Source organism: Cygnus olor, chromosome 11, assembly GCF_009769625.2.
Source record: "Cygnus olor isolate bCygOlo1 chromosome 11, bCygOlo1.pri.v2, whole genome shotgun sequence".
Taxonomy (NCBI): domain Eukaryota; kingdom Metazoa; phylum Chordata; class Aves; order Anseriformes; family Anatidae; genus Cygnus; species Cygnus olor.
This window is the reverse complement of record NC_049179.1, coordinates 3,203,821-3,217,085: the sequence shown is the minus strand read 5'-3', so window position 1 is coordinate 3,217,085 and position 13,265 is coordinate 3,203,821. Positions and strand designations below refer to the sequence as shown.

General features: G+C 40.0%; 2 protein-coding genes across 10 annotated transcripts in view; one reads left to right on the top strand and one right to left on the bottom strand.

Annotated features, from left to right (window-relative positions):
- Positions 1-315: 315 nt before the first annotated feature.
- C11H15orf65 (chromosome 11 C15orf65 homolog) lies at positions 316-1,876 on the bottom strand. The gene is made up of 2 exons (XM_040569953.1): positions 1,581-1,876; positions 316-997 (listed from the first exon to the last, which is right to left on the bottom strand). The coding sequence occupies exon 2, from the start codon at positions 989-991 to the stop codon at positions 635-637; it is 357 nt and encodes a 118-aa protein (XP_040425887.1). The 5' UTR covers positions 992-997; positions 1,581-1,876; the 3' UTR covers positions 316-634.
- The window catches only part of CCPG1 (cell cycle progression 1), a 20,894-nt gene continuing 9,410 nt past the window's right edge, over positions 1,782-13,265 (top strand). The window contains exons 1-7 of one of the 9 annotated variants that reach the window (XM_040569934.1): positions 1,874-2,347; positions 2,927-3,024; positions 4,732-4,803; positions 8,425-8,539; positions 9,143-9,222; positions 9,412-9,619; positions 10,582-10,677. In XM_040569934.1, the coding sequence (XP_040425868.1) occupies positions 4,744-4,803; positions 8,425-8,539; positions 9,143-9,222; positions 9,412-9,619; positions 10,582-10,677 (559 nt within the window). In that variant the 5' untranslated portion in view covers positions 1,874-2,347; positions 2,927-3,024; positions 4,732-4,743. Of the gene's footprint in view, positions 2,348-2,926; positions 3,025-4,731; positions 4,804-8,424; positions 8,540-9,142; positions 9,223-9,411; positions 9,620-10,581; positions 10,678-13,265 lie in introns of all 9 variants that reach the window. The other 8 variants (XM_040569931.1, XM_040569938.1, XM_040569937.1 and 5 more) reach the window with 8 other exon arrangements.

Sequence of the window (13,265 nt, the reverse complement as noted above, 5' to 3'; positions counted from 1 at the left end):
GTATACATCTTTATAAGATATTTGTATTGCAGTGATTCGTTATAGTTACTAAAGGCTCTTTCTGATATGGACAGGCACATTTTTCTACTGCTGTGAAATAGACACAGTGCCCTGTCTAGAGGAAAGTTAGGGAAGCAGGTGTCTTTGGTGGTATGAATAAGGCCGCCTTGTCTCATTTAATTACATTGGGAGCAAATGGATGTTAAACTTGATGATTTCAACACCTGAGCTGGTGATACATATACCATATCTAAGTCATATTTGTTATGTTGATATTAGTGTCCTGAGATGTAGGAATGTGGAGACTGACCTTAAGTTTTAAAAGCAGAAAATACTTTAATTAAAACATAAACCTTCAGGTGAAATGACTCTTGCACTTAACTCTTTCTACACGCTTGAGTTACACATTTATGATACCTGTTTCAAAAGCTTTATTTTTACAGGTTTAGGTCTGATTCAGAGAAGTATATCATCAAATGTGCTACATCCTTTTTGATGCATCTTGTTCAACCCAGCAAAACCAAGATAAATCAAACATTTCAATCATTCTGGGAATAACTGTCACTAACAAAGTCAGATTTCTTTTCTTAAAGCTCAGTGTCTAGGCTAAGTCTGAGAAAATTAAGAGCCATTTTTACAGAGTATGCTGCAAATTGGGGTAGTCATATACCCTACTTCTGTCAATGTCAGTATTCAAATAACCATCTTGAGATGACCCACAAGTGAGTAAGTGTTTTGTAAACGTTTGATCTACTGGATGGTAAGTACAGGGTAACATCTGTGAAGTAGGTGGTATAGCACCATATTCACTCGAAGTTGTTTTAAACAGTAAAACCTGAGGCTTTCTCAAAGAACTACTGGTCATCAGCGTTCTGGGGTCCAGCATACAGGAAAACACAGGATTGCCGGGATTTGCGCAGACAGGCAGATGAGAAGATTGCTTTTTCCCAGTGTTGGGACTCGAGGGCAGCTTCTCAGCAGACGTTGTCATCTTTCCCTGCTGAAGAAATAGATTTAACTCAGCCTTTCAAGTAACAGGGCAAAGCCTTTCAGATTTGTTACATGTTTGTGGGCAGAGCAAATGTTGCTCAAGGCATGCACTGAAATACACGCACAGCACAGGGCGAGGAACTTAACGCTGCTAGCTTTTGACCTTATTTAGTAAACTGTGGACAGTGATAGATGGGCTCCCGCGGAGTATGTAGTAACACCGTTTGGATTTGCATCACTTTCTGTATTGGTGGTAATCTTGAGCACAGAAGATATTTTTATTATCCTTACTGATTAGCTGTCACACAGATATGTGTAAGCTTAGCGGATGGTTTGTTTTGTTTTTGAGTTTCCCTTCGGTACTATATGGAAAGGTGGGGGCTGAAGAAGAGCCCTAACCCCCTCCCCGTGCCCGCCTTCCCTGGGGGCACGTTCATACACGTGCACATTTGTTTCCCTCTGTTTCGTTGCCAGCCCGCTCCCCGCGCCTCTCGGGACCCGGCCCTGTCCCCCGGGCCGCCCCCCTCCCCCGGGGCCGCCTCCCGCCGCCCCAGCCTCGCGTCCCCCCCGGGCCCTGGCCCTCCCCGCACCGGCCGCCGGGGGCTCCGCGGCCTCGGCCCCGACCTCGGCGGCGACGCCGCGTTGCCATAGCAGCGGCAGCCCGGGGGGCGCCGGCTGGGGGCGGGGCCGGCGGCCGGCCGCGGTGCACTTCGGGTGCCGTAGTTCGCGGGGCTGCCGGGCGGCCGGGCCTCGGCGGAGCGCGGACTACGCTCGCCGGCGTGCCCCGGGGCGCCGCCGCCGCGCGCAGGCGCCGGCCCGGGCGGGTCGGTGTTGTTTTGTGGCGGCGTCACTGGCGGTGCGGCCGGCCCGGGCGGGCCGCGCTCAGGTAGGTGGCGGGGCCGGCACCGGCGGTGCCACAGCGAGCTCCGAGGGACGTTGGCTGCCCGCGGCCCGTCGCTCGGCGCGGTCCCCGGGCTCGGGGCGGCAGGGCCGGTTTCCAGCCGGGGGTTCGGCCGCGTGCTGGGCTGGCACCGCAGGTGCCTGCTGCTGGCGTCCGCCCGGCCGCGCGGGGGTAACCAGGACGTGGTGGTGCGGTGCCGCCCGTGTGTGTGCGGGGCACGGCTGGCTCAGCGCGCCTGGGGAGCCTCTAAACGTGGTGCCGCTGGTCTGCGCTTCGGGAGGGCTGAGGAGAAGGAGCTCGGGGCTCTGACTGTGCTTATTTGGGCTAGATGGAAACTTACAGGGTGTCAGTGCAGGAATACGACGTTTGGGGCCCTAGAACTTATGCCCCAGTTTAAGCAGGGATATAAAAAAAACTTGAACTGAGACTTTGTTTTGAAAACTAGTGGCAGTAAAGGTATTTATTCTTTTCTTTTTTAATTCTTTCCTTGTGGCTCTGCCATACAGGTGTGCAGTACTCCTGTATCCTCCAGCTGGCCCTGCTGTTACTGGGCTAGAGCCCATTAGCATCTTCTTGGTTTGTTAGTTAGTAATTCTGCAGGCTTTGTGTGGTTGTTTTCTGCATAAAGCTACTGGTCTATTTATTTATTTATTTTTAATACCTGATTTCAGGAGGATAGAGCTAAGAATACTCAGTGTCTGTGCGCTTGTAGGAGAAAATGTCCTGGCTTTTAGTGGCTCTTTGTCATTTGGTGACAGAATACAAGCTGGGGAGGATTTTGGGAGTAGGACGGCTAGCCATTGGGCTCAGGTCAGTTGTCAGGCCCTTAAATAAACAAATACAGCATTCGAGCTCAGATTTAGTTGTGACTATGTAAGTTTTATTCTTCTCTTACAGAACTAAGCTGTTCAGATGTCGACTAAATTTTAGGAGAAGCGTGCCTAATTATTCTTCTGTTAAAGCTTTTTAGCCTGTTTTGATCTTTTGGAAGTAAATAATTATAAGTAATAAAATGCTTTACTTTTGTGCTTGTAGGAATATAGCAACCCTAGAGATGCCTTTCAGTCTTGCATCATGTCGTCTGTCATCATTTTGATAAATACTGCAGCCATACCGATCAACTCCATGATTTTGTAATTATTATTTTTTATTCCATTCTTTTTCTTGCTTTTAAAACTTCTTGGAGATTGATCACCTGTATGCAGTTAACCGTGCAACATTAGTAAAATATTTTGGTTGAACACAAGATAAGTAACTCAAGGCCATTTACTGAGGGCAGCAAGTAGTACAAAATAACGATCGTTTGGCTGCTTGTCCCTGTGTTTGTTTTGAATATTTTTGTATTATACAGGTAGCACGCGGCTATGTCCTGAAGCTGTGGTTTAGTGGGGGGGGAGGGCACAGGTGCTGAATGGCTACATGGGAACCTGAGGCCGCGGTTGTGCGTTCAGAGGAACTGGTTTTCTGCAGTGCTCCATTACCTGCCAGTCTGATCTGGATGGAGAAGGAGCTCATGATGGCATTTGGGTGGACTTAGCCAGGGCCTAGGGTGAAGCACTGAGTTGGCTAGAGGAAGACGGACATGACTATGTCCAGCACTGACTCTGCTCTTCCAAATGAGCCATTTTCAGATTTATAAATGCAGTCATGTCAACAGATACATATTTTTTTTTTGTCTATGAAAGGAATTGGTATGGTTTTAATAAATAAATACATAAATAAAGCCTGACGTCCCCTAGGTGATATTCTAGGAAAAGTGCAAATGAGGGAGGGGAAAACATCTAAGGGACAATGACAGCTGTATTCAAATTAGGGCTTCAGAATGGAAATTCACTTTCTCTGAAAATTTGATACCTCCGTTGGTTAACTGATACGTTTGCTTTGTGGTCTTACCAGACATTTTTAGGTGTAAGAAATAAAGCAGATGTATCAAGTTGTCAGAATTCTCTGGAATATAGAAGCCATATTGAACCACGATCTGCTTTGCTATTTTATTACTCTGGATGCATTATGTAACACAGAAGCGATAAGTTTCCTGTACTGTTTTTAAGAAGTTTTCTTTTTTTCCCTAATGATATAGCTGTAATCAATTTTATTTAACAGCTTAACTTTTAAAAATTATTTTAAAGAACAAGAAATTCATTAAATTTCTTTTTGAAATCTTTTAAAGAACTTTAAAAAGTAATCTAAGCGTGTAACAATAATGGGTACTCTGTATTTCTCATCCAGGAGAATAAACAGGCAGCTGCTGCCAGAAAGTTGTCCTGAAAATAATTAGCGAAGTCATCCAGTAGTGTCGTAGAAAGTAAAATGTTTAGGAGTACTTGAAAAGAGTTAACAGAAACATTATTTTGCCCAGAAGTTGAAGAGAACTAGTTTCAAAAGATCCTAAATTAGTACCTAATCCAAAAAAAGCTGTTTTTCTTAAGTAAATTATAGTTCCTGCGCTTGTAACAGTTCAAAAATGACTTCACCTACTGAAACATGTCTTTAAGCAATGATGCTTCAAGCAAGTTTTAAACTTAATTATTGATTTACTGGCTAGTGTTCCATGTGTTTTAGCTAGTCTAAGAGCTTTTTGGCTGGCTAAAATAGGTGTGTAGCAAGAAAAGCTGTATTTGCTTCATGCATAAAGGATAATAGGGGATATGTGCAAAATAATATATTTTTGGTCTAAATCATATTCTTTCTTCTTTTTCCTCAATTTCAAAATAACAATGTGTGACTTAATGTGTAATGTTGTGTGATGACATGATTTTGGTTCTTCTTTTTTTCTTTTTTTCAAGAGAGCAGTGAAATTACATATCTTGCATGTTAAAAGAATCTACATTTCTTTGCAGTGTGCTTTGAAAATGTCTGAAAATTCCAGTGACAGTGATTCGTCCTGTGGCTGGACTGTCATCAATCATGAGGTACCCGATCTCCAATTAATTGAGTTCTGTCAATATAAGGCTGGCCATGGAGTAAAAAAATTGTTCCCATTTTGTAGTTGCTGTTTTTTTGTAGACCTTGCTTGTCAAGAGAGGATATAGGAGAAAGTTTTATAAATAATAAAATAGAAAACTGCTGTTTCAAAATGTGTATGCTTTATTTTAGCTGTTATAAATTTTAATTGTTATTTAAAAGCATAATTATCTAAGTCTTACTTTGAACTAGAACTTTAGTGAGCTTTTCCTCTGTTCCATCTTTACTGAAAGCCTGGACTTTGTGTAAACTGTCTGTTCTTGTCAATGTGTCTATTAACTGTCCATCTGTGTGTCCTGCCCCCAAATCATGGGCAGGTAAACTATGTAATGCAGAAGGCAGTGATCTAGTGACTTCTCCAAGTCTTTTCTGCCACTAAACTATCTCATCGCAGCTTCAGCAGCTGCTGTTTAGGAATAGCCCTCTGTCCCTAGATTCCATCTGTTTTCTTGTGGAAAAAATGGTCACAAGCATGTGCTCAGTGACGAGAGTATTAGTAGGAGGAGTTTTCAAGGCTTGCAAGCATGCTGTAGCCATTGTCTTTGTATTCCTATTTGCATATAACTAATTACTTTTCTTCCTGATGGAGCTTCTCCATCTTTGAGTTGAGCCTCTGAAATGGTACGTCAGGAGTTTGGGGACTGGCATAAAGACACCTTGGGTGTGCTGTCACAAATCTTTTGTATTGCCTCACTCTGCTTGCAGAATGCTTAGCTAGTTTGGAGGAAGATGCATGTAGGTCTTTTGGGTCTTAATTGCAGGCTTTTAAGTACTTCCTTGTGAGTGGTATGCAGGTTTGTGTTGAGAAGGAAAGGTGTGGAAAGTTGAGAGGATCTGGGGTCCCCAGGAATCAACAGTGTCCAAAGGACTGGTTGGAAATCCCCTGGAAAGGGCTGTGTTACAGGGGTGCATAATTATGTATTCCATACCCTGGATGCTGAAGTTTTTCTGGACTTTCTTGCCTTAAGTGGAATGTGAGGGAAGCTACAATGAGTAAGGGAATACCAGCTCTTTATTAGCTTCGTTGGGAGGTGCAGGTCACGGGAGGGCAGGGCAGCTCTCCTTACATCTGTGCTGTTGGCCCTGTTGTTCAGGCAGGAGGTAGCAAGGCATAAAATATGCAGAAATAACCTGGATGTTGGCTTCGTGTGGAGGAGGAATTTGTGTGACAGCGCGGGATTGAGCTAGTGGCAGCAACTGAGAAGATGTTTTTTTCTGTTAGGCAAACCCTCGCTGAAGAGGTGCCTTCCATGAGGCCGTACACAAAAGCAATCGAATTACTGAGTAAGGAAGTTGTGATGGTAGATTGTGGGGCAGCGGATGGAAAGAGCTAACAGCGTGTGTGCAAGGCAAAAAGTGGTTCTTGGTTCAAAATACTTGTTGTCTTTTAAAACCTATTCGATTAATGTGTGGAGCTGTATGAAATTTTGTATGGCTAGTTGTGTTAGGTACTGGAAGGCTGCTATAAGGTCTCTCTGGAGCTTTCTCTCTGGGCTGAACAACCCCAACTCGCTCAGCCTGTCTTTGTAGCAGAGGTGCTCCAGCCCTTTGATCATCTTTGTGGCCCTCCTCTGGACTTGTTCTATTATCTTTATAGTCTAATAGGTCTGTGTCCTTCTTGTGCTGGGGCCCCAGAGCTGAACACAGCACTCCAGGTGGGGTCTCATGGGGGCAGAGCAGAGTGGGGAGAGTCACCTCCCTCGCACTGCTGGCCATGCTGCTTTTGATGCAGCCCAGGATACGACGGGCTTTCTGGGCTGTAAGCACACGTTGCCAGTTAATGTCAAGCTTCTCATCAACAAACACCCCCCAGGTCCTTCTCCTCAGGGCTGCTCTCAATCCATTATCCATCCAGCCTGTAGTTGTGCTTGGGATTGCCCTGGCCCCAGTGCAGGACCTTGCACTTGGCCCTGTTGAACCTCATGAGCCTGTCCACTCAGGCCTGCCCAGGTCCCTCTGGATGGCATCCCTTCCCTCTTGCCTGTCGACTGCACCATACGGGTTGCTGTCATCGGCAAATGTGCTGAGGGTGCATTCAGTTTCTCTGGCCGTGTCACTGACAATGATGTTATACAGCGTTGCCTGTTCTAAAACAAATTCAAGGAACAGTACCTGAAATAATTACATTCCTTGGAGGAAGATAGGAAATAATGGCAAAAGATAAGAATGATCAACTTCTTTTCTTTGTTTTGGGTTGGATGACAGGTTAGGAATCCTGTCACTAAAAGAAAAACAGAAAACCCACTCATTCCAGTCCTCAAGATCAGGATACGGAAGTGCGTAGACTTCTGGACTTCACGGATTTCTAATAAAAATAAAAGGGTTTAGAAGTTGGCTACAACAGCTGGGTTACTCAGCAGTGAATTAATTACATGCTCTGTTTTCATACTTGTGATGGTTATTTTACAGTGCTACTGAAAATGAAATTTGCAGTCATTTGGGATAAAAGTTGTGATACTTCTGTTGTCAAAAGAAAAAATCCAGACTATTTGCCAAGTTACTCAAGAATTTAATTTGTGAAGCCTGTTTAAAACAAAGTTAACTTTGTGTTATGATGCAACTCTTTTTGAGGTATCAAATCTTCCTGAAGTACAGCCTCTTCTTAAAAACAAAAGCATGCCAACATAAACAAAAACATGTTTGCTTAAGCCCTGAAATCAGGCATCTAGGGAAACTGACCTGGTAGTATTACTACTACTGTAATTTCATACCTGCTGTTGCAAAAATAACTAGCTCTGTTTACAAAAACAGTACAAGTTATTTATGGATCACAGTGACTTAGTATTTTTCAATTGGATTTTGTGTGCTTATGGTTTTCTAATAATCTTACTCGAGTTCCACCAGTTCCTATAAACAAAAATTGTGATACGAAGATTGAATACTCAGGGTTGTCAAGTCATATTGCTGCAGTCTCTGAGTGGTGGTGTTTATCTTCAGTTCCTGTTCTGCTCTGGCAGCTGACTGATAACTGAGTCTTCTTTCTGGATTAAAGACAGCAATACAATTTAGAGATGGCATAAACATTTGTTTTCATGGTGTCAGAGACGTACTAGTAAAACAGCCGTTCAGGTTTGCTGGTAATAATTGAGATGGAGTAGGGCATACGTGCTTTTCCCTGTAGTAGTGCTTATCAGAGTTCCTGTTGGTACTTGGGAAGGCCCCTTTCTTTGTGTGTGTATTTATTTACATACAACTCATGGACAGGTGTGCAAGAATTAGTTCCCCTGTTCAAAGCTTAATTAGCAACTTCCTATGTTTTTATACATTCTGTGTAATAAATGGGTCTAATAAAGCTAATAGGAAATAGTTACCCATTTAAAATACTTGGTTTAGTTATTGATGCCTAGATTACTTTTTTCCCTCTAGAATTGTATTCCATGGCCCTTTTTCAATCATGGTCATTACTTAGTATTTCTTCAGATTTCTTTTGCTTAAAATCAGTTTTAAGGGTGGTTTTTCTTCTCTAGTTTTTATTATTAATGTTCTGTTTTCCTGGTAACCCTTTCTTGTTAGTCTACAGTTAATGGGGTTTTGGTCAGTAACGTTTATTTAAAACTCTTCAACTCCAGGGTTCTGACATAGAGACAGTGACTTCAGAAAATGGAAGCACAAATGATAACCACGAATTCATTTCAGAAGAATACGTTACTTTGCAAGAAGAAGAGCAACCAATCAATTTGCAAGGTAAGATATTAAAAGGGAAACAGTCTTATAAACCAATGCAAGTATTTGTTGTAGCACTGGCACAAAATTATTATTTTTAGTAGAGTACTTTGTAGGCCTCTGTTAAAATACTCAATTTATCAGTGTTATGTATGTTACCACTGTGTTATTTAGTAACCAACTTTCTAAGATATTTTTCTTAAAATAAGTGTAAGCAGTGGAGTGTTTTTCATTTTGTTAGTGTTTTAAGTGTTATGGAATAATATGCTCTAGTTTATTTTATCAGATAATTTATAGTAGTACTATTGCTTAAGATGTGTTAATATATTAAATATAATAATGCTATAGATCAAATAAGAGTAATTTGGAAAGAACCGGCAATGTTTTTATACATAAAAAGTGACATTGTGCCACTCTTAGTATTTCTTGAGTTGAAACTGCAAGTCTTGTGCATATTAATATAATGAAAATCCACTTATTTTAATCACTACATGTAATAATACATTAATATTGGCATGAGAACACATACAGACCTAACATACTCTCGTAGTATATGGGAATGAGGGGAATTTATAAAGCTATATGTTTTAATCCCATGGTTGTTTGTTTTTTTTTCTTATGTAGCTCAGCACAGCACTGATGGAGAGATACCAGTGGTAGATAACACTCTCTCTGCTTTTGAGGAAACTCAGACAGTTCCAGAGGTAACTTATATATAATGTTGTTCAGAAGCTTCTGTAAGCCTTATTTCAAAATGCAAAGCAATACTTTAAAGGTATTAAAATGAAGATACTGATTTTTCTTTTTCAAAGCATTAGGAACTCTTGCTACTTTTTCAAGTTAATTTATATTCTGTGTATTTGAATAACTTTTTACATTATCTTCTTCCTTAGGGAAGGAAAGAAAAAGTGCATGATGATGGTTCCTGTGTTGGGACTATTAGTGATGATTCTGACATTGTTACGCTTGAAGCTCCAAAAGGGGAAGAAACTCAAAGTCAGGAGGAAGCTCCAGCTGATGGTGAAGAAGCTCGCAGTTCAGAGGATTTTAACATGGGTTCCTCCTCTAGCAGTCAATATGCATTTTCCCAACCAGAAACTGGTAAGAGCAATAAATTACTAAGTAACTGTGTGCAAAAATGAGACAGAAGAAAAAACCTGCTTAGGAAATCTTGTTTGTGTGGAGCTGGAAAAAGTAAGTCCTGTTGAGTGCATGTCCAAATGTTGGCAATATCTAGAACAACTCTTGTTACCCTAACTCTAAAACTTTGTTCAAATATGTTTCTGCATTCTTTTTATTTGGAAGTATTATGTTAAGTGAAGCGTTTGCTATTTTAAATAGAAAGTTATTTTCTAGCATAGTGCTGGTTTGCTCTTAGAATAATGTAGGCTTTCTCTTGGCTGTTCTTTTGGGCATTTGGAGAGTTGGCAATGGTTAGTTAGCTACTAGGTTAGAATGATTTTGGGGGCCATGAGGACTAGTAGTAACATAACTACAAACACTTTTTGCTTATCTTTCTACTTATGTAAATTATATTAGGATGCTCCTAGTATTTAACAGTACTGCATGATATCCAGGAGGAAGGATATGAATATTTGGACAGTTAAAAAATAATATATAAAAAAACCGACACAAAACAGCAAAACCTTACTGTTGTGTTAATATTCTCATTTCCTACTCCTTTTTAATTGTGTTTGGCTGCTTATTTGTATTCTTTTGTGTTTTATTCTCTCTAACAGCTTTGTGTTACTGATTTTTTTTTTTACCTTTCAAAGTAATTTTTTTTTTCAAAAGGAGGATTTATCTTAAAATGCTGTTTTATTTTCCATAGTATTAAGCATCTTCATAGGTTCATGTATTTGTGTAGTATCCATTGAATTTAGAAACTGACAGCATCTAATTGTGACCAGTGACACTGAGCAACAAAATTATCTCCTTCTTTAAATCTTCTAGATGACTTGATATAACTTTTCATTAAAAGTTTAGTTTGATTTTCTTTTTTCTTTTAGGGTTGAGTTCTAAAAATGTTTTTCTTTTTTTTTCCTGTTTTTTATACACAAAAGTCAGTTGGCTGGAGAAGCTGAGGAAGATTCCTGATTATGTAAGGGAATGGGGCAATGAGGTGAAAGAGCATGTGTCGCGCAGTCTTCCTTTCCAAGGTGGTGTGATTAAATTTGATCAGCTTGTGTAAAGCTGATTGCTTATAGCTTGCATGGAGTGTTCTAAAAATTATCACTACCAGTCTGACTTGATCTTGTAGTAGTGATATTCCAAACAGATGCTGAAAGCCAGTCTTCACTGAAGTTTGGCTAAGCTGTCATTCTGTTACATTTTTTATTTTTTGAAAAATGACAACTTAACTGATTTCCATTCCAAGTCTACATGTAAACTTTGTAATACTTATTAGTATGTATGCTTGACCAGAGAATGTTACTTGTTGAATTCCAAATCTGTGTGACTGACAAAAGCAATTTCTTCCTTCTAAAGCTGATTCCAGCATGGTCTCTAGTACTCTGTGTTTAATTGACCAAGCATTATAAAGAATGTCTGGAGCACTTTTGCATTCATTTTAAATGTCAAAGGTTTAGCAGTCCAAGTTTTTATGCCATTTTCTACAAATAGCAATACTTGCCGTCTACTTCATGTTGAGTTTTTTATTGGTTTGGAAAAAGATGAGCTTTAGTTTTTCCTTATGTAGGTACTAAAACATCCTATGAGGATTTTATTCTACGCTTGCACTTGGAAACCATTCCTTTGTAGTTTATGCTGTCCTAACCATGCAAACAGCTTCATGAATGAAGTAAGTTAACTGAGCAAAAGCACTTGTATACTGAAATAAGTTATGTCTACGCTTGAGACGTATCTGTACAGAAATGCCAAAGAAAATCACATTGTTAACTGACATTGTCATATCATCTGTTTTCGAGTGTACATCTTGTGTTTTAAAATCGTAGCAGAAGCTAGAATTTTGGATTGCTACTGTGATCACACTTTGTTTCCTTTATACTCTTTCTCATCCTGTTGGAGTGTGGCTTTGTACTGAATTCTTACAGCAGTTGTAAGGCAATGTCATTGAAAGCTTGCCAGTATCTGCTTATCAATGACTCTAAATTTCTTGTAGCTTTTTTCTTTGCTTTTCGATTGGCTTTTTTTTCCTGTTCTTTGCTCTCCACTAATATATATATATATATAAAAATCCTATTTGGTTAAGAGCATCTTGTTGCTTAACCACTTTTGTATTCCATATGCGTAAGTTTCTTTGGTTGTTGGGGGGAAAAATACTTAACAACACACAAAAAAGCAATAATAACACCTGTCTTATTAAGTGTGTCTATATAATCCTTTATAACTTCTGACTTCTGCATTTTTATTTAAAAAACGAACAAACAAACACTTCTCTCCTGACTGGGATCTGAATGTTTGTCTTTATTGTCCAGGATTGGGGAAGTATGCAACTGCTTAAATGAGTTATTCTAAAATAATGTACTTTCAGACAAGTTATATAAACTAATTTAAGAATCTGCATGTCAGGTAGCTAAGTGATTTGTCTTTATCATAACGTCTGGTTTGACTAATTGACTAATAATGTAGTAAGAAGGAAATCATCTTCCATTATCTAACATGGTGTTTGTCCATGGAGTCAGAAATTAGACATGTATTTCAGATTGGTAATCTTCTGCGAGGTTGATGTAATCACTTCTGTTAAGTTGGATTATTTTTTCAATGACAAATCTTAATTGGTAATGGTTTTAATAGATTACTGCTGGCATTGCTTGGCATTCTTGTCTGTTCAGTGATGTGTGCATGGCTTTGCTCAAAAAATTGGTTTTCAGTAGTGAAATGTTCAAGGACAGTAACTCTGTATTAATGTTTCTAAATTTGATGATCTCTGATGAGGGAATGAACAACCGTGTTTCTGGAAGGGGTCTTAGCTTTGTGTAGTTGCAGGCATTAAACTGAGAACTGTCCAAGCAGGAGTGCTTTGTTACGTGCTGGAGGCTTCATTGATCACATTGAGTCTTTTTCAGGCGTGTGAACTAGGTACATGAGCATAGATATTTGGAAGCTGCTTGTTCATCCTGCCGCTGCGTCCCTTTTATATTTGTCTTATGCTTGAAGCTTATGCTTTCAAAGGAGAGAGATTAAATAATCATTTTTAGTATACTGGATTATATTTATTTACAGTACACATAGTAAGCATTTGTACCATAAATAGCAACAAGCAGTTCTGGCTCTGTTGTTGTTTTCTCAGTTAGAACATAAGGCTTTTGGGCCGTAGGAACACAAGCATACAAATGGTATCATAAATACCATTGTACAAAAAGAGCTTGAAAGATGATTTGTCTAGTTAAAACTTGTGCTTATCTCAAACCTTGGTTGATCCATCATTCTAAAACATCAGTCAGGTAATCAGTGTTGTGGACCCAGGGTGTTAGGCAGGGACAAACACAGAGGCACCTGAGGGGCTCTTTTCCTGTGCAGGATTGGTTGAAAATTTTTTTTTTTTCTTTTCTGAAAGGTGGTTAAAAAGTTACATATACAGGTAGCATATGGTAGATACTAAGAGTAAATAAATTTGCAGTTTGAAGGTGTACTTGGATATTTACAACAGCTACATGAATGGAACTTCAATGGAATTTTGTCTGCAGCTGCACGTTGATCACAGAATGAAGTTTGAGACACTATGATAAAACAATGGCTACATCTTTTTAGGAGGCTTTCTTTTAGAAACTGTTGCTCTTTTGTT

Excerpts from the sequence above, each read along its gene's own strand:
- C11H15orf65 (XM_040569953.1), bottom strand. The coding sequence starts at position 991 with ATGACAACGTCTGCTGAGAAGCTGCCCTCGAGTCCCAACACTGGGAAA.